Source organism: Podarcis liolepis (assembly GCF_965112155.1).
Source record: "Podarcis liolepis genome assembly, chromosome: 10".
Lineage (NCBI taxonomy): Eukaryota > Metazoa > Chordata > Lepidosauria > Squamata > Lacertidae > Podarcis > Podarcis liolepis.
In genome coordinates, this window is record NC_139562.1 from 5484996 (window position 1) to 5508165 (window position 23170).

General features: G+C 48.1%; 1 protein-coding gene and 1 long non-coding RNA gene across 6 annotated transcripts in view; one reads left to right on the top strand and one right to left on the bottom strand.

Moving 5' to 3' along the window:
- LOC310687054 overlaps positions 1 to 23170 on the bottom strand; it is a 214686-nt gene that overhangs the window by 84042 nt on the left and 107474 nt on the right. The gene's annotated exons all lie outside the window — the stretch shown is intronic.
- Positions 1 to 23170, top strand: part of AHCYL2 (adenosylhomocysteinase like 2) — a 169219-nt gene that overhangs the window by 74280 nt on the left and 71769 nt on the right. For 4 of the 5 annotated variants that reach the window (XM_083461243.1, XM_083461247.1, XM_083461245.1 and 1 more), the window contains 11 exons: positions 1330 to 1436; positions 2251 to 2367; positions 5571 to 5634; positions 8503 to 8591; positions 9321 to 9391; positions 9978 to 10072; positions 13530 to 13628; positions 14224 to 14292; positions 16215 to 16293; positions 17237 to 17357; positions 18396 to 21993. In XM_083461243.1, the coding sequence (XP_083317369.1) occupies positions 1330 to 1436; positions 2251 to 2367; positions 5571 to 5634; positions 8503 to 8591; positions 9321 to 9391; positions 9978 to 10072; positions 13530 to 13628; positions 14224 to 14292; positions 16215 to 16293; positions 17237 to 17357; positions 18396 to 18402 (918 nt within the window). In that variant the 3' untranslated portion in view covers positions 18403 to 21993. Of the gene's footprint in view, positions 1 to 1329; positions 1437 to 2250; positions 2368 to 5570; positions 5635 to 8502; positions 8592 to 9320; positions 9392 to 9977; positions 10073 to 13529; positions 13629 to 14223; positions 14321 to 16214; positions 16294 to 17236; positions 17358 to 18395; positions 21994 to 23170 lie in introns of those variants that run through there. The other variant, XM_083461244.1, reaches the window with a different exon arrangement.

Below are 23170 nucleotides of genomic sequence, written 5' to 3' on the forward strand. Positions count from 1 at the left end.
CTGCAATCCTCCTAAATAGGGACCTCAAATTAAACCTCCATTTTCTGGCTAACAAAATCTGAGCCACTGTTGTTGCATACTTAAATAAATTGTTCTGACACCTGGGTACCTGCTTCTGAACTATCCTAACAGGAATGCCTCTTGTTTTTTTGGGGGGGGGGAATGTTGTTTTAAACAATTTTTTCATCTCATTATATCTCATTTCCCAATATTCTTTTAACTTTTTTTGCATGCCCACCACATATGAAAAAGTTCCTTCTGTTTCCTTACCTTTCCAGCACAGATCAGATTCAAATTTATACATCTTAGCTCAGTGTTACTCAGCGTTAAATACCATCTATGAATCATTTTCATAAAATTCTCCTTCAAAGTGTAGCATGCAGTAAATTTCAAATCTTTTCTTCCACAGTTTCTCCCAGAGGTCAAATTCTATTTTATGCCCTTTGTCTGATGCCCAGCGAGTCATTGATGCTTTTACCAGTTCATCTTTTGTTTCGCACTCCAATAATAGCTTATACAATAGTTCTTCATTATTCACTAATAAATCTCTTTCAAATTGTGATCTTTATGGTCCAGAAGTCCATTTTTCTTATATAGTTTAAACCAGGCATGTCCAAAGTCCGTTTCGGGGGCGTAATGTGGCCTGCTGGTCAGTTTAATCTGGCCCCTGTGGCAGTTTATTTCCTGGGGGGGGGGGAGAAAAACGTAAAAAAACCCAACAACTTAAATCATAAAAAAGCTCAACAACTTCAATCCTAAAAAAAAGGTCACCAACTTTGTTTGGCCCTTCGGTCGGCCCTCACTTCATCAAATCTGGCCCTCTTTGAAAAAAGTTTGGACACCACTGGTTTAAACATACCATACAATTGGTGGTACTGTAACAGATCTGTTACTTGCTTCCTTATTTCTTCCTTGAGAAGTCCACTAAGTCTCTATAAGTCACCCATTGTCTGTCCATATTGATTCTCCTGATTGTAATAGCTTCCATTGGCAGCAGCCCTAGGCATATTTCCCTTTCCATCAGGTTCTTATATTTCTCCAGGATGCTATACAAATTCTTCCTGATCACATGATTCAAAAAGCTCTTCTACATTTTAGTTTTCCCATACCAAAGACATGCATGCCAGCCGAATCCTGCTGGCAGATCACTGTCGGACTCTCAGATGTACAGAGCAATGTCACCTTCGATACTATGTCTTTCCTTACTCTCTCCAAAGAATATCTACATCCACCAGTGGGGAAAACCTTTTACCCACCACATGTGCAGAATGCCAACTGCTGGGTCTGTAGCAAAGGAATGTGGTAGTAATAACACATTTGGTGTTTCAGATCTTAGACGATGGTGGGGATCTCACACACTGGATCTACAAGAAGTACCCCAACATGTTTAAGAAGATCAAGGGGATTGTAGAGGAGAGTGTCACTGGGGTCCACAGGTAAGAACTCTTGCGTGTTTTGGGTGGGTGGGAACTGCATCCTATTTCACCGGTGCCCCTGTTTGGAGAGAAACCGCTTCCTTAATTTTATTACTCTTCGGTCTGTCCTCCAAAAGAATTCAGAGCAGCACCTTGACATGCCAGTAACCCATGGCAATATAGTGGTACCTCGGGTTAAGTACTTAATTCATTTCTTAACCTGAAACTGTTCTTAACCTGAAGCACCACTTTAGCTAATGAGGCCTGCTGCAGCCGCCGTGCCGCCGGAAGCACGATTTCTGTTCTCATCCTGAAGTAAAGTTCTTAACCCGAGGTACTACTTCTGGGTTAGTGGAGTCTGTAACCTGAAGCGTCTGTAACCTGAGGTACCACTGTAATAGCTTGTGGTCACCTAGTACGTTTCATAACTGAAAGAGAATTTGGACCCGACTTTCCCATCTTTAAAAATGCAACAGCAGTTTGAATCACATACACTGCCCCCCAAACAAAACTCAGAAAGTGTTGCGAGGGCAGATGTATTAAAAAGTAACTTTTACTTATCAGACTTTCCACATTAAGGGGAAATCTGGATTAAGTGGAAAAAATGGGTGGGCTGGCATTTTCATGATAGCATCACGTGGACCTTGCAAAAAACAAAAACAAAAAACCCTTGCAGGCATGAGCAGTGCTGATTTCACAATAAACCCTTAACTAGGAGCACCCGGTGCTGGTCAGTCAATTGTGTAGGTCAACAGAAGGCAGAAGAGCATCCAGGGAAATTGGAGGAAACCTTGGCTTTTATCCTTTCATTCTTTTCCCTCCCCTCTCACCCTAGATTGTATCAGCTATCAAAGGCAGGCAAACTGTGCGTCCCAGCTATGAATGTCAATGACTCTGTCACCAAGCAGAAGTTTGACAACCTCTATTGCTGCCGGGAATCCATTTTAGATGGGTACGTATCTTTCTGTTTAAATGAACACAGAGAGGAGAATGAGGTCTTCTCACAAGGGTCTGCAGAGAAGCAGCTGCAAAGGTGTAACTATGCCCAACCGTCCAAAATAGCTGCCACAGAACTCACACAGGCAATTAAGAAAATATATTTCTGCAATAATTAATCTCTGGTTTTCAATTTGTACATGGCTTTTATTGTGGATCTGTATGGTTGCTGTGATACTGTTTATGAACAGCAGTATACAAATATTCTTATAAATAGATAAAACATCTCACTTTTATGGCAGGAAAAAAGCTGGGGTGGTAACTCCCATTCTCCTATGCTGAAGCTTTCCAGTGAATGTGATTTCCATGTTTCCAAACCGCATAGTCTTGCCAGGAGACGGGTGCAGTTTGGGTTTGTTTATTCCAGATATAGTGCGTTGTTTTGTTTTTTTAAAAAGGCCTCTCTCGATGTTCGGTACAAATCCCATCACAGGAACGCTTCACTGTGGGAGAATGGCAAAGGAACAGACACCACGTGGCGGAGCTTTCCTCCCCTAAATGTCACAGAGCCACCAAACTCCTCAGTAGCTTCAGGAATAAGCTGGCCGCTAGCGCCTAAACCCAGAAGACTAAGAGGGAATTAAGAGCAGGATGTTGCTGACGTGGTAATTGCAGTTCTCATTCCGTAGCCTGGTGGGTTGAAGCTTTTATTACAAGACAACTCGACCCGGCATGTTCTTTTCCATCTCTTAAGTTGCTATGTTCATCCAAGTTGATAACTACGAGAAGAAAAGTGTGTGGGGGGGGTTGTTATCCCTTTCTCCCTCACCCCCCGTCCACTGCCCTACCATGAAACAAAGGCATCTAGCTTGTTGTCCTGTTCTTTTCCTCTTGCTAAAGGAACACTATAGACAATTCATCCCATGATGAATTTAGCATTTAGCATTAGCTACAAAGGGACGCGGGTGGCGCTGTGGGTAAAACCTCAGCGCCTAGGGCTTGCCGATCGCATGGTCGGCGGTTTGAATCCCCGTGGCGGGGTGAGCTCCCGTCTTTCGGTCCCTGCTCCTGCCCACCTAGCAGTTCGAAAGCACCCCTAAGTGCCCCTTAGGGCACCCCTAGGTACCGCTTTATAGCGGGAAGGTAAACGGCATTTCCGTGTGCTGCGCTGGTGCTGGCTCGCCAGAGCAGCTTCGTCACGCTGGCCACGTGACCCAGAAGTGTCTCCGGACAGCACTGGCTCCCGGTCTCTTAAGTGAGATGGGCGCACAACCCTAGAGTCGGACACGACTGGCCCGTACGGGCAGGGGTACCTTTACCTTTACCTTTTTATTAGCTACATTTAGCATTGTTTCCCCAAACCCATATTTTCATTTCCCAGGGGCATTAGATGTCCGTGGCAAGGAAGCTCTTGCACGATCAGATGCATACAGAAGAGAGGTGGGATTTAGAGTGTCTTTTGGGCTCTCCTGCAATCCTGCTCGACATGGGCTTAGAGGCCTGCGGAGTCGATGCCCATAGGCCCTGTGACTGGCTGTGAATTCTATCGGCCTTCTTTAGGCCTGTCTCTCTGCTTCAGGGCTGCTTTGCATTGAGGCACGGCCGTCTCAGTGTTTGAGGAGGATTTGCAGCCAGCTGCTGTTTCTCAGTGCATACCCCAGTCTGTTTGAACAGATCTCTCCCTGCTGGTAACATTGATGTTCACTGCAAGACATGGGTGGGCCTGACTCACTGAGGATGGTCGCCTTTGCCAAAGATTTTACGCTTTCAGAGTGCCAGGTGGGGGAACACATGACTGAACATAACAGCTCCCTGCACATGGAAAATCAGCATGTGAGGGAGAAGGGTTCTATTCTGGCTTTCTCCCTGCGCTGGCTTTCCCTGTGTGGTGAATGGGTTTTTCTGGCATTCAGTCATGTGATAGGCACAGCTTGACCTCCCTCAGTGAGAAGAAGGCTATAGTGGGCATGCTGCGGAAAGTTGCTGTTAAAGCCCCGACCCCCAGTTCACGAATTGGCTTCTCCGTTTATTGAAATGCAGGCAAATTGCTGCTTCCTAATTCTACTAATATGCTTTCATGCAAATTTGATTCCAGTAGAGGAAATTATCATCGGCTCGCTCTTGTTTCTGCTACTTGGCAGAATCATATGGAAGCAGTTGAAATATTTAAATCAGCTAGGCAGCTAGCTTGGGCCTTGTAAAATGGGCCACGAGAAACAGGAGCAGAACTGCAGTCCTATCCCTCGAGACTGCCGCCTATATTCAGTGGAAAATTGAAGTTCCACACTCCCTACACCGCTAACCTATTTTACTTATCTGCTAAAAATAGACTACAATGTAGGGCACAGTTGCAGAGATGCCAAGTAGGGAAGGAGATATGCTAAGAAGGAGAGTTTCCATGTGCAGAACAGCATGGCTTCCTTCACCTGGAAACCACCGCTTTGTGCTTCCCAACAGAGCCCCCGGCAAAAGCTGGGATATCGCAAGGGCCAACGGTTCGCAGCATCTAAGGGGTATCCGTTTGGAGGCTTGAAAGGGACACGCAGAAGCAAAGAATCATAAAACAAAGAAAAAGCAGCATTAAAAGAATAGGAAGGAATTGAAATCTTCCTAAAGGCAGTTGGTTGCTGTTGATGTGCTTAGATACCCAGGGTCTGCAGTTACATTGAGCCCCCACATTTAGCTGCTTTGCAAGAGACAGCCTGGCTTTTACTGTTTTGCTTGTTGTTACCTTTATCACTGGTTGACTCTCCCCCATCCCACTCCCTGTCATTCATTGATAATTTCCAATCTTTCGCCTGTTCCTGGCTTCCTTTTCAAACCACAGGGTCGCTTTGCAGATTCCCAGATACCTGTGAAATAGGCTCTGTGTGTAAGAATTTGCAGGAATCCCCATGTGCAGATAATGTACAGTGATTACGCATCCAGGGCTCCCAAAGGATGAGGTGCAGCCTCTTCGCATGTGTACAGAGTGTCTTCGCACATGATTGCAAGAGCCTACACATGTGGTCCCTACGTTGCAAGCCCCCTTGGCAAGAGTGGTACTGCTCTGTAATTTGTATAGCTCCTAGTTCATTTCACTGATGTTGCTTCACTGTTGAGCAATACACACAAGGGCCATTATTCACAAATCCAAAACCGCTGTGCCCTTGAGCCTGAAATCCCGTACATAACAGAATTTCTCAAGATTAACTTTGCAACCCTCTCGTTTTTCCACAGCCTTAAAAGGACAACCGATATGATGTTTGGAGGAAAGCAAGTCGTAGTCTGTGGCTATGGAGAGGTAAGACTCGGGTGTTTCCCCCTTGGAGCAAGCTGTGCTTGGGCTCTAGCTGAAGCTTGTGGGTGGCATCATAGCTCCTTCTCCAGTTCTAGGGATGATTTCTCCAAGACTTCCCTCTGGATATCTAAGGGCATCTCTAGATAATGGTTAGAAAAGCATTCGTGCCTTGGACTTCTGAACTCCACAGAGTTCAGCTGGTGCTGTATTGATCTCCCTCTTTCCACCCCCAACCTCCTGTTGGACCCCTGGAAACTTGCAGCACACAACAGTTTTAGCCCAATGTCAAGACAAGCCTTGCACTCTGCATTATTTTTACACTCCAGCCGGGTCGGGTGTCAGGTTATCTTGTGGGTTCTCCCTGCAGGCTTCCTGTGGCTTTTTGCATGACACTGTGTGATACAGAAAGCAGTCATGGAAGTTGCTTTGTTATCTCAGACATTTTTTAATCTCTTTCAAGATGAATGAAGGCCCTTCCTGGAGAGAGAGTCTCCATGCTGATAGGCGTTCTGAGTGGCTGAACCCGGAACTGTGGGGCTCCCTTCCACTGGAGATGACTAGAGCCCTTGTATTTCCCAGAAGCTTTTTTTAAACCCCCATGGTGTTGTTGTTTTATATGCCGCTTGATGCCAAAATAGGCTTCTAAATGGTTTGCAAGAATAGAAACCAATTAAGGTAAAGGGACCCCTGACCATTAGGTCCAGTCGTGGCCAACTCTGGGGTTGCGGTGCTCATCTCGCTTTATTGGCCGAGGAAGCCGGCATACAGCTTCCGGGTCATGAGGCCAGCATGACTAAGCCGCTTCTGGCGAACCAGAGCAGCGCACGGAAACGCCCTTTACCTTCCTGCCGGAGCGGTACCTATTTATCTACTTGCACTTTGACGTGCTTTTGAACTGCTAGGTTGGCAGGAGCAGGGACCGAGCAACGGGAGCTCACCCCGTCGCGGGAATTCGAACTGCTGACCTTCTTATCAGCAAGCCCTAGGCTCTGTGGTTTAACCCACAGCGCCACCCACGTCCCTAGAAACCAATTACACGAGCATTAAAATATAAACATCCACAGTTAAAGCATGCAATAAAACAACCCCATTACAACAACATAGTAATGGGGGACACAGGTGGAGAGATCAAGGGTCTACTTGCATAAACAGGTGCATCTTCAAAAGCCGACGGAATGCCAATACAGATTAAGCCTTTCATATTTCAGGAAGTGCATCCCATAGCATTAGTGCCACCCCTGTTTTTCTTCTTTATTCAAGTTGTTAAGGACTTAACATACGGGATGTTGGTGTTAGGGCGCAGAACTGGCCTGTGTGCATTTTGAGGCACCTGCAGAGCAAGCACCAGGTTGGCTTAGTGGTGGCCTCCGATCTCTGAGAGCACAAGGTGGCTGCATGTCTCCATCTTGCGTTGCACAGACAGGGGTCCTCGGGTCAGCCAAACGCCTTTGCATTCTCTGCGGGGTGGATGGGAAGTGAGATAACACAGGAGACTGAACCGCTAACACTGATCGGCTGTTACTGGACAGAACTGATTACGGGGGAGCAATGGCACACTCACTGAACTGGCACGTCTGCAAGGGAACCTTCTGTAATCCCAGGAGGAAAAAGAAGATTTCACGTGTCCATGTTTATGTTTTTTGTACCACCTACATATAATTTGCAGCATCTGCATGTCCATTGACTTCAGGTTCATGGAATAAGCAGCTCCCAAGGGACATCCCTTTCCTGCAGTCCCCATGCAGAAATTCCCTTTGGAAGCCACTCTTGCTACGCTGCAGGGTTGTGGAACCATTGTTCTGTGTGAGACAGAATACCCCAATTTGAATAGTTCTTACCTGTCCTACAGGAAAACATCTTTCTTGCTTGGGTTCTTGTACAGTCATACCTCATGTTACGGATGCCTCAGGTTACGTCTTTTCAGGTTGTGACCCAGAAGTACCGGAAAGGGTTGCTTCCGGTTTTGTCGCATGCGCAGAAATGCTAAATCATGCTTTGTGCATGCGCATAAGCGCCAAATAGCGCCACACACATGTGCAGATACAGTGCTTCAGGTTGTGCTCTTTTCAGGTTGCGAACGGGCCTCTGGAACGGATCCCGTTCACAACCAGAGGTACCACTGTATATAACTGGACATGCTTTTATTGTACCTAGACACTCCTGGGCTTTCCTCTCTTTTGGACAGAAGCATTTTTCTGCTGTTGCGTGCGGATGCCCACTTGGGCCTAGTATCTAGTTACCTGTCAGGGAACTGACATCAGAGCAGAGGGGAGAGGCGAGGCTCCCAGATTCTGCAGGAGAGGGAACGAGTAAGGGAAGAGAGAGAACGTCTTCTGGGGAAGGAAGTCCAGGTGACACCAGGAAGAAGGGAGAGGCAGAGAGCATCTCGGAGGTGAGGCTCCGAGACTCTTCCAGTGAAGTCAGTGAGGAGGGCGGAGGACCACCGCTTGGCACGCCCACTTTGCGCAGAAGGCTTCCACGCAGAGAGGCGAGGCGAAGGTTGTCCGTTAAGGAATTCTTATGCTGGAGGAAATTTAGGAGACGCCCACTCACGGATTCTGCTAGCGACTGAGCAGCAGCGCCAAGGGCTGCTCAGTCAAGGAAAGACGCAACCACCCCTAAGCAGTTTGGAACAGCTGGAGGTTTACACACAAGCAACCCCATTTCCCGTGACATTACCGTATGCTTAAGCTCCCCACCTGCAAATGCTTGGTGCTGTTGGGTTAATTGCGCTGAAAGTACATCTTCCGGCCCTCCTCCCTCGGGCTTCTCCCGCCACAGGACCCAGAAATGGCATTGTTGTTTCTCCCCAGCTCTTGCAGCGCTGAGTCCTCTGTGCCTCTTTCCTGACGTTCTGCTCTCCCGCTGCAGGTGGGCAAGGGCTGCTGTGCTGCACTGAAGGCCATGGGCTCCATTGTGTACGTGACAGAGATCGACCCCATTTGTGCCCTGCAAGCCTGGTAAGAGCTGAAGCTGCGGAGGAATGTGGGCAGGGTCTTCAGTCAGCACCGGATTTGATCCCTTGCTTTACTGATTGCCGCTGGCCCTTCCTATTGCCATCCATTCATCAGTGGCCAACTTTGGAAGGGTGGAGCAGCGGGAAGGAGTTAAGAGAACCACGTGAATCAGAGTGAAGCTGCTAGGAGCCACCCAAAGTTTCCAGTTTTGAAGGAGTTTGTAACTCTAAAGCAGTGGTGGCGAACCTTCTAGAGACCGACTGCCCAAACTGCAAACCAAAACTCACTTATTTATTGCAAAGTGCCCAGAGTTGGGGGGGGGGGGGAGAGCTGCTGTCCAAAGTTTTGGAGCTTTTTGCTGGGGGTGGCAAAAGTTGCTTTGCTTTTTTGGGGGAGGGGAGAGAACAGAAATAAATGACCAATAATTGTTGTTGTTGTTAGTAGTAGTAGTAGTAGTAGTAGTAGTAGTAGTAGTATAGTATTACCCCGCCCATCTGGCTGGGCTTTCCCAGCCACTCTGGGCAGCTTTCAACAAAGATTAAAAATACAATAAAACATCTGTCATTAAAAACTTCCCTAAACAAGGCTGCCTTCAGATGTCTTCTAAACATCAGATAGTTGTTTTATCTCTCTGACACCTGATGGGAGGGTGTTCCACAGGCCGGTTTTCAGGTGGGGGTGTTTTCTGCTGGGCTTCGGTTTTAGGGGTCTCTCTCTGCTTATTTCTCACAGCATGGACGGCTTCCGTCTTGTGAAACTGAACGAAGTGATTCGGCAAGTCGACATTGTTATCACTTGCACAGGTACGCTTGCGTCGCAGTGGGGTTTCGTTGTGCAAATGGTAGCGCGACCCCCTTTGGCAGTCTTCCTAATGGAACGGTAGAAGGAAATCCATAGCCGGCCGTGTCCCGGAAGGGTGGGATGAACCCAGCTCCTTCCATTTCAACCAGGGTTTGTGCAACAAGACGTTCCCAGTGTGTGCTAGTTGTTCTTAGAAAGCCAGGGTGGGGTTTAGAGTAAGCACTCCATTCTGTAAATCTTGTTTCTTTATAAAAAAAATTCCTTCCAGTAGCACCTTAAAGACCAACTAAGTTAGTTCTTGGTATGAGCTTTCGTGTGCATGCACACTTCTTCAGATACACTGAAACAGAAGTTGCCAGACCCTTCTATATAGTGAGAAGGTGGGGAGGGGTATTACTCAGAAGGGTGGTGGGAATGGGAGATTGGCAGATAGCTGAGATGAGCCTGTTGACGACTCTTAACGACTGCAATAGGTCTTACAGGAAAAGGCAAGGGGTGAGAAGGTGAAAAATGGCTTAGTCATGTATAATGAGATAAGAATCCAATGTCTTTGTTCAGACATTCTTGTTTCTTTGTGTGTGTTTGTAGGTAACAAAAACGTAGTGACCAGAGAACATCTTGACAGAATGAAGAACAGTTGCATTGTTTGTAACATGGGGCATTCCAACACTGAAATTGACGTGGTAAGAGCTGGGCTTTCTTTTCCCCCCAGTCTCTAGTAAAGGGCTTTAGGGATGGTCTTCCCTGCTCTATCTGCAATGCAGTGCATTATGGAAAACGAAGGAGGGTTCTGGGTCTTTTCTAGCAGAGCTGGATCCAAATTCAGGGGAGTGCTAGAGCAGCTTTTCTATAGGTAATAGAAGAAGAAGAGGAGTTTGGATTTGATATCCCGCTTTATCACTACCCAAAGGAGTCTCAAAGCGGCTAACATTCTCCTTTCCCTTCCTTCCCCACAACAAACATTCTGTGAGGTGAGTGGGGCTGAGAGACTTCAAAGAAGTGTGACTGGCCCAAGGTCACCCAGCAGCTGCATGTGGAGGAGCGGAGACTCGAACCCGGTTCCCCAGATTACGAGACTACCACTCTTAACCACTACACCACACTGGCTCTCTGAGCTCTGTGAAGCCTGAAAGATTGCCATCCTGCCAGTAGATATTTCTAGATACCTGTGTTCTGCTCCAAAGAAACACTTGTGTGGGGGTTATCCTCCTGAGGACGTGTCATCTTCTGAACTAGAAAAACACATGGGTTGGCTTAATAACGAACAGAACTTTATGCCTGCTTTTATTACATTTTCATTCTGTCCAAGGAGCTCAGAGTACCAGGTTTCCCCCCTTCTTCTTGGCAACCCTGTGAATTAGGTTAGGCTGAGAGAGAGAGGCTACACAACCTTCACCTAGGGAGTTTAATGGCTGTGTGGGAACGTGTATCCTGGGCCTGGACAGAAATAATAATAATAATAATATTAATAATAATAATAAATTTTTATTTATACCCCGCCCTTCCTGGTTCAAAAACTGGGCTCAGGGTGGCTAACAACAAATTTAAAACACTTAATTGTAAAAGCAGCGTAAAATACAGTATAAAAACACGAATAACAATAAAATTCGAAGTTCAGAAATCAATTTAGGGGAAATCCATCTAATAAGCATTAGATAATCACCAGGGCTAGGTGGCTGAATTAGTCCTATATGGGCCAGCGAGGAGGCCAGGGGAGAATTAGCTGTGGGGTCTCAGAGCGGGTGATCTTCATAAAAGGGGAGGGGAGAAGGAAGAGAAGGGAAATAAAAGATCAGGCTGAATTCAGATCAAAGGCCAGGTGGAATAGCTCTGTCTTACAGGCCCTGTGGAAGGAGGTTAAATCCTGCAGGGCCCTGGTCTCATGGGACAGAGCATTCCACCAGGTCAGAACCATCACTGAGAAGACCCTGACCCTGGTGGAGGATAGTCTGACTTCCGTAGGGCCTGGGACCTCTAAACTATAGTTGTTCATGGACCTTAAGGTCCTCTGCGGGGCAGACCAGGAGAGGTGGTCCTGTAGGTACAAGGGCCCTAAGTCACGACTATTAGTTAGTCTTCCCCAATCTGGTGCCCTCTCCAGAATCCCCACCACCCCTGACAATTGGCCGTGATGGCTGGGGCTGGTAGGAGCTGGACCCCAGCAGCCTCTGGAGGGCACAAGATTTGTGGAGGCTCCTGTGGCTGTGCTACTCCGCTGCTGTAATAAAAAGTAAACGTCAGCCTTTAAACCATCAAAGTGGGTCGTTCAGAACGCTCTTTGTGAAAGCACCCTTGAGGACGCTTGTCCGTGCTTCTTCCAGGCTCTCGTTGAGTGCCTTTTCGACCCTTCGTCTCACCGGTAGGGGCAGATGGGAGTGCTGAACAGCTCTCCCTCCCCCCCCCCGGCTTTCCAAAACAGCACAATAGGGAGGGCTGACATTTGTTCTTTTGGAACCAGGCAAACACCAGCCTTGTCCAAGTTGTTTTGGGCGGGAGGGCAGGGAGATAAGCAGTGGAGCTCGCTCACTCATCTGTCAGGACATCTGCTGGCATGCAAGCTTGTATTTAGCTGCTAAGCAACCCCTGCAGTAAACAGCTGCTAAACACTGACGTTCCTTCAGCCCAGGCCTCTCTGTGTGTCAGTGTCAGCGGAGGAGCTGGGTAATCGGAGCCCTCTGACAAGCAGGCCCCTGGTTTTGTCATTGTCCTTTCCAGAGTCGGGATGTGCCTATGCACCTCTCTAATTTAGGGGACAGGATTGTAGGCGACATTTTCCTGCCTCACTTGCCCTTACAGCATTTCATCACACCACAGCAACTGCAATCCACTGCAACGCCTGGAATCACGGTTTGGTTTGGTTTTCTAATGGGCGCTTCCCAAAATATTGTTGCCCCAGACACACCCACTGAGGCGCTCTTTCCATCAGTCTAATCTCACTGCTGGCGGGGGACTGGCCTGCGCTGCTGGTTTGCATTCAGAAATGTTGCAGAAAAGTGGGGTGGAGTGCCATTTTTCTGGGCTGGTTTTTTCCCCACTACCTGTCCCCCCCAAAAAAGTCAGGTATATTTATATACCCATTTTCTGCCATTTCTGCACTCCAGAGTGGATTCACGGTGGATAGCAATGTGGCATAACAATTGGGGCTTTATAAAGACATAACAATTGGATTTAATAACAACAACAACAATAATAATAATAGTGATGATGAAAACAACTTCAGAGTAATTTCAGTAATCAGCACAATAGTCAGCTCTTAACAATTCATGACGACAATAATAATAATAATAATAATAATAATAATTTATTATTTGGACCCTGCCCATCTGGCTGAGTATCCAAAGCCACTCTGGGCAGCTCCCAATTGAGTGTTAAAAACAATACAGCATTAAATATTAAAAACTTCCCTAAACAGGGCTGCCTTCAGATGTCTTTTAAAGATAAGATAGCTGCTTATTTTCTTCACATCTGAAGGGAGGGTGTTCCACAGGGTGGGCGCCACCACCGAGAAGGCCCTCTGTCTGGTTCCCTGTAACCTCACTTCTCGCAGGGAGGGAACTGCCAGAAGACCCTTGGCGCTGGACCTCAGTGTCCGGGCTGAACTATGGGGGTGAAGTGAGTCACAATTCATTTATGCAAAATCATTTGGATTCTCTAGAGCAAAGGTGATTAAGAGAGGGGTAATAACAGAGACTTGTAGACATAAGTATGGGATGGAGAAAGTCCAGGACTTTTTTCTATCCCCTCACAATGCTAGAATGACCCAGGTCGTCCCATGAAGCTCAGTGCCAGGAGTTTCAAGACAGGCAGGCTGAAGGTGGCTTTTCACTAACTGATTTACGGGATCTGTTGCCACAAGAGCAGTTGCTTTAAAGATGAAGAAGGGGGAGGCTGCACTGGACAAATCCGTGGTCTGATTCAGCAAAGCAGTTCTTACTTCCTGCCTCTGGCGGTGCTGAATTGGTGAATCGGGGCCGTCGAAGTGTAAGGCGTGCGTTGTCCTGCAGTGCCCACCCCCTGCAGACCTTAGATCTCGCTCAGCCGAGGACAAGTTACTCCCTGCAGTGAGACTTTGTGCAGTGACCATTTCTGCTGACTCCGAAGGCCCTTTCTACTTCAGACTTTTCGAATGTTGTCTTCCAGGCCAGCTTGCGTACCCCGGAGCTGACATGGGAGCGGGTGAGGTCTCAGGTAGACCATGTGATTTGGCCTGACGGGAAGAGGATAGTGCTGCTGGCAGAGGTAAGGGAGGGCCTTCCAAACAGGGTGGAATAACCTTGCTGTTTACTTGTGCCCTCCAGATGTTTTGGGACTGCACGTCTTGTAGTCCTAAACATCTGGAGGGCACCGGGCTGGTGAAGAAGGCTGGGTGGGTGCTGGGAGCTCCCTCTGTGTACAGTTGTGGTTCAGAAGATGAGCTCCTCCTTCATCTTGGCCTGGGGTTCTCTAGTGAACATCCGGATGTGCCTCCCAGTACTGACCCTTTAGAACAGCCTTTCTCAACCTGTGGGTCCCCAGATGTTGTTGGACTACAGCTCCCATCACCCCAAGCTAGCAAGTCCAGAGCTCAGGGATGATGGGAGTTGTAGTCCAACAACATCTGGGGACCCACAGGTTGAGAACCTCTGATTTAGAAGCTTCTCCCAAGAGCTAACAGCCTTGCTGAGTCAAAGACAGAGCCATCCAAGTTCACTTCCTTCTGAGGGGGCTCCTGCTACTTCCTCCTGTTGCTGTTTGATGGTGGAGCTGAATTGCTGGCAGCCCCTGCAGGTCAGGAGCAGTCTGCCCGTGGAGAAGCCAGCGTTGGATGCAGGAATGATGCATTTTTATCTTTCAGGGGCGCTTGCTGAACCTGAGCTGCTCCACAGTTCCAACCTTTGTGCTGTCAATAACAGCGACTACCCAGGTGAGTGGGATTTGCAGGGCAGTATTCAGTAAACTAATGGGGACGCAGGTGGCGCTGTGGGTTAAACCACAGAGCCTAGGACTTGCCAATCAGAAGGTCAGCGGTTTTAATCCCCGCAACAGGGTGAGCTCCCGTTGTTTGGTCCCAGCTCCTGCCAACCTATCAGTTCGAAAGTACATCAGAGTGCAAGTAGATAAATAGGTACCTCTCCGGCAGGAAGGTAAGCGACGTTTCCGTGCGCTGCTCTGGTTCGCCAGTAGCTGCTTAGTCATGCTGGCCGCATGACCCGGAAGCTGTACGCTGGCTCCCTCGGCCAGTAAAGCGAGATGAGCGCCACAACCCCAGAGTCGGCCACGACTGGACCTAATGATTAGGGGTCCCTTTACCTTTATTCAATAAACTAACATACTGGATCAGCCAAGAGGCCATTTATTTCAGTTCTTTTTTCATAATGGTGACACAGGTTTTCCCCGAAAAAGGTCAGATGCCCTTCTCAGTGTGTGTTAGGCACCCAGAAAGGCAGCCCAAGCAACAGCTTTGTGTTTTGCACCCCTCAGCTCCTGCAATTCAAGGGGGAAGGGCACTGAGGGTGCCTTGCATGAGGGTCTCATACTGGGGTCAGCAAACGTTTTCAGCAGGGGGCCGGTCCACTGTCCTTCAGACCTTGTGGGGGGCCGGACTATATTTTTTTTTGGGGGGGTGGTGAAATGAACGAATTCCCATGCCCCGCAAATAACCCAGAGATGCATTTTAAATAAAAGGACGCATTCTACTCATGTAAAAACACGCTGATTCCCGGACCGTCCGTGGGCCAGATTTAGAAGGCGATTGGGCCGGATCCAGCCCCCAGGCCTTAGTTTGCCTACCCATGGTCTCATAGCAAGCGTGGCCAGAGATCACAGGTGATGGGAGTTTGAGCCCCACAACATATGGAGGACCCCAGATTCCCCATCCCTGCCTCACACCTTCAGTAGCAAAAAACTGAATTCACACATAATGGAATACCGAATGGTTTGGTTTATGTAAAATATGCAGGGATTTATAGCATGCAAAATGAAAGAGAAGAAGGGAAGTCATTGATACTTTCAGAATGTTTAAGTGAGTGTACAGTGCTAGGTCATAGAAGAACTCCCTTCAAAGGGTATTTCAGGAGTTCTGTTGCCATTCCTCAGTTGTGACTCATTCTAGACAAGGGGTTCTTGCTGTTCCACCCCCCCCCCTGCATTTTGAAATATCCACGCTCTGCCCCCACCCACCCTGTTCTCTTGCACTGGGCTATCGAGTGATCCAGCAAAATTCCTTGGGGTGAGAAATCAGAGGTTGGATTCCTTTCATATTCAGTGTGTTTAGCTGATAGCTGTGTCTGGAGCGAACAAGGGATGCCTCATTCACCCCCAGTCAGAACAGCTGCTCGTTTTAGCACTGGGCCATCCTTCCTGATTTTAACCTGTGATCTGGCTGGCTTTGTGTGAAACAGTTGAAGTGCCTTCTTCCCCTGACTCCTGTCCTTCAATGTCCATCTTACGGGAAGCAGGGGTGCCAATTTGAATAAAATATTGGGGGGGGGCGCACGTAAGCCCTACCCCACCTATTTGATCAAAAGACAGCACAGGCACACACCATTTGCATGACGATGCTCATCAACTTTGGGAGGGGCCCAACCCCCTCATATATTTTATTGGGGGGGGCGAAGGGACCTTGCCCCCTAAGAGTTGGTTCCTGTGCAGGGAAGGATCAGGAATGGAAACAGTTTGGTGCTGGTGAGCTGCCATGGAATAGAATCCTGGGCTGGTGGCGTTTCTGGTCCCTTCTAGTTCTCTCCACCAGGTGTTCCGGTCGACTTGAGCAGCCATTGTTGGGTAGATCTGTTCTGTGGCCAGAGATCCAGCTTCACCTGGTCTCTCTTCTCGTTTGTTTGCCAGGCTCTGGCCTTGATAGAGCTCTACAACGCCCCGGAAGGACGCTACAAGCAGGACGTCTACCTGCTCCCTAAAAAAATGGGTAAGCTTCAGCCATCACACCCCACCCTAAGGTACCCTCCTTCTTACCTGCTTCCTGCAGGTGGAAGGTTAGCATCGGGACTTGTTCCCTGCTGCTGCTATTGCTGCTGCTGCTGCATCCCCAAGGCTCCTGGGGAAATGATGATGATGATGATGATGATGATGATAATTTATTCTTTATACCCCGCCCATCTGGCTGAGTTTCCCCAGCCATTCTGGGCGGCTTCCAACAAAGATTAAAAATACATTAAAATGTCACACATTAAAAACTTCCCTGAACAGGACTGCCTTCAGATGTCTTCTGAATGTCAGGTGTTTGTTTATCTCTTTGACATCTGATGGGAGGCCGTTCCACAGGGTAGGTGCCACCACCGAGAAGGCCCTCTGCCTGGTTCCCTGTAGCTTTGCTTCTTGCAGGGAGGGAACCGTCAGACGGCCCTTGGCGCTGGACCTCAGTGTCCGGACAGAATGATGGGGGTGGAGACGCTCCTTCAGGTCTACTGGGCCGAGGCCATTTAGGGCTTTAAAGGTCGATTTCCTTTCCCTTTCTCCTGAGAGACTTCAGAGAAGGGGGACTACCCCAAGGTCACCCAGCAGCTGCATGTGGAGGGGCGGGGAAGCGAACCCGGTTCACCAGATTACGAGTCCACTGCTATTGGGTCAGGGATAGGGAGCCTGTGGCCTTTCAGCTGCTCTATTATTTCTCGCATCTAAAAAGTCCCAGCCATATCCCTCATCCCAGCCATCTAGGAATGAGGGGTCCATTTTCTCTTCGTTGCTTTTCTGATTATGGTAACTGCAGAGGCAGCCCTGAGTGTTTTGAGTTTTGTTTTCTTCTGTTGCTGCTGAACTTCCTGTTTCCATCCCGCCCACTTGCATTGTGGGATGTTTGGGGTCTTCCTGCAGCCACACGGACTTAACCAGGGCTGCTTTTCCCTTTTCAGATGAGTATGTGGCGAGTCTTCATCTCCCAACATTCGACGCACACCTGACGGAGCTTTCGGATGAGCAAGCGAAATACTTGGGTCTAAATAAACACGGGCCTTTCAAACCAAACTACTACAGGTACTTCCCTTTTGTTAAAATAAAATAAAAATCAGGAAACCTCCCCCACCCCACCCCTGCCCCCATATAATGTCCTATATGCTGAAGATCTGAGGGTTGTCTCAGAGTCTGTGCTGTAGGGCAGGTAGTGAGGCGGCCATAAAGGCACAATGAGGCCTTTATATTTCTCCAGCTCATGTCAGTGTGAGAACGTACCAGATCCTCCGTTATGGCAGGCATTTTGGCTGAAGATTATAGACTCAGTCTACAGTTAAAGATTACAGTTTGCAGTCACTTAGCAGCATGAAGGAAACAGAACTAGGTCCAGCGAGCAATGCCCCCCCCCAGCTACAAAAGCCTAGTTTTAACAGTACAGTGGTACCTCGGGTTACAAACGCCTCAGGTTACAAACACTTTGGGTTACACACCCTCCTAACCCAGAAGTAGTACCTCGGGTTAAGAACTTTGCCCCAGGATGAGAACAGAAATTGTGTGACAGCGGCAGCGGGAGGCCCCATTAGCTAAAGTGGTACCTCAGGTTAAGAACAGTTTCAGGTTAAGAAGGGACCTCCAGAACGAATTAAGTACTTAACCAGAGGTGCCAGTGTAAAGACAGCTGAGTCCCTCGTTTATTGCACCCCTGATTCTGCTAGATCCAAGAATTCAGTAGCTTCCAGAGCCGTCTCCTTGTTTGGGGTGAGGATAGAAGCCTGTGTCCCAAGAGGAACGTAATTGGAGCTTGGTGCGCTTTACTGCAACTTCCTGCTCCCAAGAACTTGCAATCGCTTTACTAGCGCAGTTTAATTGAATGAAATGCATTCACTTACCTAATAGAGAGAAACCTCCTACTCTCATCCGAAAGTGTTTGTTCTGATTTAGAGTGCAGCGGGAATTAGGAGATGAGAAAAGAGCTCAGATGTTACGAGAGCAAATTATAAGAGCATTGCACAGCAGCCCTTTCTCCTCAGCCCCCACCCCACCCCCATCTCTTGAAGGAAAGAGAAAGTGAATGCTTTGGGGTTATAATCCATTTGTTTTGTGATTTATTTTTTAAAACAGGTATTAATTTCCTGTGGCTGTAGCTGGAAGGAAGAGGAGGAGCAAAAACCTCAAGACCTCTCTCGGCTACCGTGCAGGACAAACCAGTACAAGCTTCTGAACATAGAACCAGGCTTGCTGCCGTAGTACACAGTGTGTTAGGTTATTTATTTATTAAACTAGAATACTGTAAATGCGGCCTCTGCCAATGGTGTTTTTTAAACTGCCATGGGACTGTGAGATGATGGACTTTGGGGGGGTGGTTTTTTGGGGGGTTGGGGAGTGGAAAGCTGTAGTTGGGGGCTGGGGGAAGGAGAGAGATTGTCTGGCCAAATGAATTTTACCGCAGATTATGTCAGCTTCAAGCAATCTTGTTATCACTGTTATGTCTAATCCAGTGTACAAATTAACAACGGGGGCTGGAAGAGAGCAGCCAAAGTTGGATGGGCGTGAGAGAGCGGGGAGCCATCACTCCAAGTTTCCTTCGCTTCTCTCTCTCTCTCTCTTTCTCTTGTGTTTTTGCCATGGCAGTTGGGAAAGCGGCTGCTGATTTGCTTTAACGTGGAAGCCTCACAAGTCCGCTCCACATGCTGCTAAGATACTTGCAACCTCATTGCGGGGGAAACCGTGTTCTGAATTTAGCTGCTTGTGCAAAGGGGGGAGGGGCAGCTTCTGGAGAGCAGGCCAGGCAAATGTTGCCCCCTTCTCTCCCCCCCCCCCCCACACCTACCTTGCTGGGGTCTGTGGAGCAGGCACCCTTTTTTGCATAAGATCATTGTTGTGCTTCTGCAATAGCCTTGCAGGTTTTATATGCAAGTCGCAACGAGCTCCCTCCCTCCCTATGCCTACCAAAGCTTCATTCTTGCAGGACTTGTGGTGTTGGGGCATTACGTGCTCCTCCTGACGCTAAGCAGCCAAGCAACTTGTGTCAGCCCCTGCGGAACAGGGCAGCAGAACGCTGGCAGGCCTGCTAGCGAGAGCCCTTCTCGTCCCACAGTCCTCCTCTCTGTGCCAAGGGATTGTAGTCCTTGCTGGGAATAGACTTTGAGATCCACCTCTATTTGGTTTTAGGAAACATCCAAGTCTCTCCCACCCCCGGTAGGGCAGCTGTTGCTTTTTAAACAGGCGCCGTCAACATCATGCAAATGTGACCTGGCCATTCGTTTGCACAAACTCAAATCTGCTTTCCAGTTGTTCGCAGGAGCAGAGCAGGTTCTGTTAGCGTGAAGCGAACCAGGGGTGAATTTGTCGGTGATGCTGGGCCTGAGCCAATGGGAACATTTCCTGGGCGGGGCACATTGAAATGGAGGAGCCTTGAGTTTCCTTGGCCTTGCACGTCTCCCACGATCCATTTTGAAAGCGCCTTGTGCGGGGATTCTCATGCTGGGCCGTTCCCGTCGTGTCCCGATTCTGCTCCAAAGGGAAACCCCACCCAAACTGATTTTGCCTTTCCATTGAACTGCCCCAGGCTTCATGGTGTCCTATGAAAAGAGCACAGCTGCTCTCAGGTCCTGCCTGGGCGCTTCTCACTGGGGCATCTGGTGGAAACAGGATACTGGCCTTGGGGTAATCCAGGAGCCAGGCACTTCTGGTGTCCTCAGGCTGCATCCAGACCAATATTCCTCTTGCAGTTGTTTTTTCCTTTTGTGTGTCTCCATCCTGGTATTATTCTGGCACTGCAGCCATAGATTTTTCTTTTTCTACGATTATTAACACTCCAAATTGGCACAGTTGCAGCCAGGGACCCATACCCATTCGAATACATTTTATTCATTTCACCAGGAAAGAGGGAATGAATCCCACCTTTGGACATGATCACGAAAGACCTGGATTCAGGGATGGCTTACCTTTTGCTGAAAGAACTTAGCTTGTGCATCTGATCTGCTACCTGAGTGTGTCAGAGCAACAGCAGAGCAAATTTCCTGGCAGGAGATAGCTTGAAAATGGGAAAAGAAAAAGTCTTCCGGTGGAGTCAGGAGAAGCTGGGGCAGAGCAAGGAGCAAAGCTTATGTTAATTTAAGACTTAAGCTTTTGCCGTGGGGGCGGGGGGAGCGGAGGAGAAGAAAAGAGAAAATGGGGTGCAGAGAGTTGCAGAACTAGTTGTGGACGCCTGTCTGGCTTTCTGTGAAAATCTGCCCAGTCTCTGTACACCCTTCATGTTTTCAGTAGCAAAGGTTAGTCCGACTGTGATGTTTCTGGAAGCATGGCTATGTGAAGAGTTTGACCCTGCAATTCTTCACCATTTCTTAAAAATCTGGTCGTGCATTTTGTAATACCAGTGGTGAACTATATAGGAAGGAGCTGTTGGGCAGTTTTGTTGCTTTTAGTACAAACTGGGCTCGTTCTTAACTTTTTAAGAAACAAAACACATTTTTTTGCTTCTCTTGAGTATAGTTTGCACCTGCTCGACTTCATCTGTCTGGTATGTGTGGTGCCTGAGTCCTTGAGGAGGAACTGCCAGGGACGTGCTGCCTGCCCAGACCCCCAGGACACTTGGGGAGCAAGTGGCGAGGAAATTGGGAAAGATTGAGGATTCGGGCCACCATCTCACGCTGGGGGCTGCATTCACTTCTGCATAGAGGATGGTGGAAGGGCCCGGTTCTGTGCCCTGCAGTGGGGGAAGTGGCTGTGTGAATTCACCGCCCTGCTTCTCCTGACTAGAGTTGAATGCTCTTCCACGTGGACTTTGGAATATCATGAAGCGCAAGGCCACCTTTGTTTGCTGCCCCCCCAAATGCCCAGGTCCTTGACTTAGTCTGGCAAGGCCTGTCTTGTCCTCTTAGATGGAGCAGCGTTGAACCCGCTACAAGAAATATGGCTCCAGTCATCAGGCAGACCGATTCTCCTAGAGTCTGTCCAAGTCCCTCTCACCCACCCAGTGTCTCAGCTACCAGGCATGATATACCCTCCCACTTCTCCAGGCAAGAGACAACCATTCTGCCATGTGACCCCCAAAGTGTTTGACTTGAAAGGGGTGGGTGCAGTCGGGTGGGGAGAAGGGGGTCACCTGTTCAGGGTCTGTCACTAGCTAGAGCGTGTGATGGTGCTGTCCTCGTTTTTAAATTTGTTCGCTCTAAATCATTTTTATCTTTGATGTAGAGAATGGCGGGAGGGAACAAACAGAAATGTCCCACAGAAAGGGTTTTATCTCCTCTGATTTTCTTTTCTTAAAAAAAAAAATCTTCCTCTGTGTTCTGCTTATTTTCGTTTTATTTTTTTATTTGTCTGTAAAGCTATTTTGCTTGCTCAGCATTTCCCAATCAGTCTGGAATCGCCATACTTCTGTGATCATCTCTAAATCATAAGCAACTGTAATAAATGTTTTATTTTCTAACGTAACATTTCAAAGACTATTTAAAAAAGACAGGTAGGAGACACCAGCAAAACAAAAACGCGTCATAAGGAAAAGCGGCGAATTGCGATCCGAATATCTGAAACCAGGAAAACAAAAATCATGTCATAATTCTCCAATAAGGAAGTTTAAAAATAAAAAAAAACTTATGAGATTATAATATTTTCGAAAAAGGATGTTTTAAATATTAATGTCTGAGTGATTGTATTAGATCAGCAATAAGGACTCTGTAATCTCAAAAATAAATAAAATATTGTAAAATCCAAATGAGTCTTTCAAAAGTTTTTGGCAGTGTGTTAGGTTCCCTGTGACAGTGTGTTAGGTTCCCTGTGAGGGAGGCCTCCCGAGTCCCAATGCAAAGGAAATTGAGGCGCCCCAGGCAGTTAGGTGAGAATGAAGGAAAAGGAAGCAGCGTTGTGCATGTGTTGAATGTTGCAAAACAATTGCAGAATCACACCCTGTGGCCACCTTTGATTCTGAACCCACCCTGGGGTAGTGGGGGGTGGGAATAGTTTCACAGTTTCGCAAACTGTCTCGCCAGAGTGGTGCATACTCTAGCTTTCTCCCGCTTGCACTACTGCAATGTGCTCTATGTGGGGCTACCTTTGAAGGTGACCCGGAAACTACAACTAATCCAGAATGCGGCAGCTAGACTGGTGACTGGGAGCGTCCGCCGAGGCCACATAACACCGGTCCCAAAAGACCTACATTGGCTCCCAGTACGTTTGCAAGCACAATTCAAAGTGTTGGTGCTGACCTTTAAAGCCCTAAACGGCCTCGGTCCAGTATATCTGAAGGAGCGTCTCCACCCCCATTGTTCAGCCCAGACACTGAGGTCCAGCTCTGAGGGCCTTCTGGTGGTTCCCTCGCTGCAAGAAACCAAATTACAGGGAACCAGGCAGAGGGCCTTCTCGGTGGTGGCACCCGCCCTGTGGAACGCCCTCCCACCAGCTGTCAAAGAGAAGAACAACTACCAGACTTTTAGAAGACATCTGAAGGCTGTCAGGGAAGCTTTTAACGTTTAATGGACCACTGTATTTTAATACTTTGTTGGAAGCCGCCCAGAGTGGCTGGGGAAGCCCAGCCAGATGGGTGGGGTATAAATATATTATTATTATTATTATTATTATTATTATTATTATTATTATTGAATGTCCCTGTGTTATGGGCGTGGGGAATGTTTTGGCTCTTAAGCTGTGTGGGATTCCTCCCTCTTTCCAAATCCTGATTCCTGGAACCAATCTTAATTGTGCCCGCCAGCAAAGCCTTGTAGGCTTATTGCTGCTCCGTGTGTGCAAATTGCCCTTAGAAAAGGTCTGCTGCAAGCTTATCACACCTGCTGCCCAGCTTCTGCAGCTTAGCTAATGGGAACTTGGGGAGATAAGAGGCTTTGAAGTCTGGGGTGGGATAGGGAAGCAGTTGCCCTCCAAGGGCATCCGAAGGG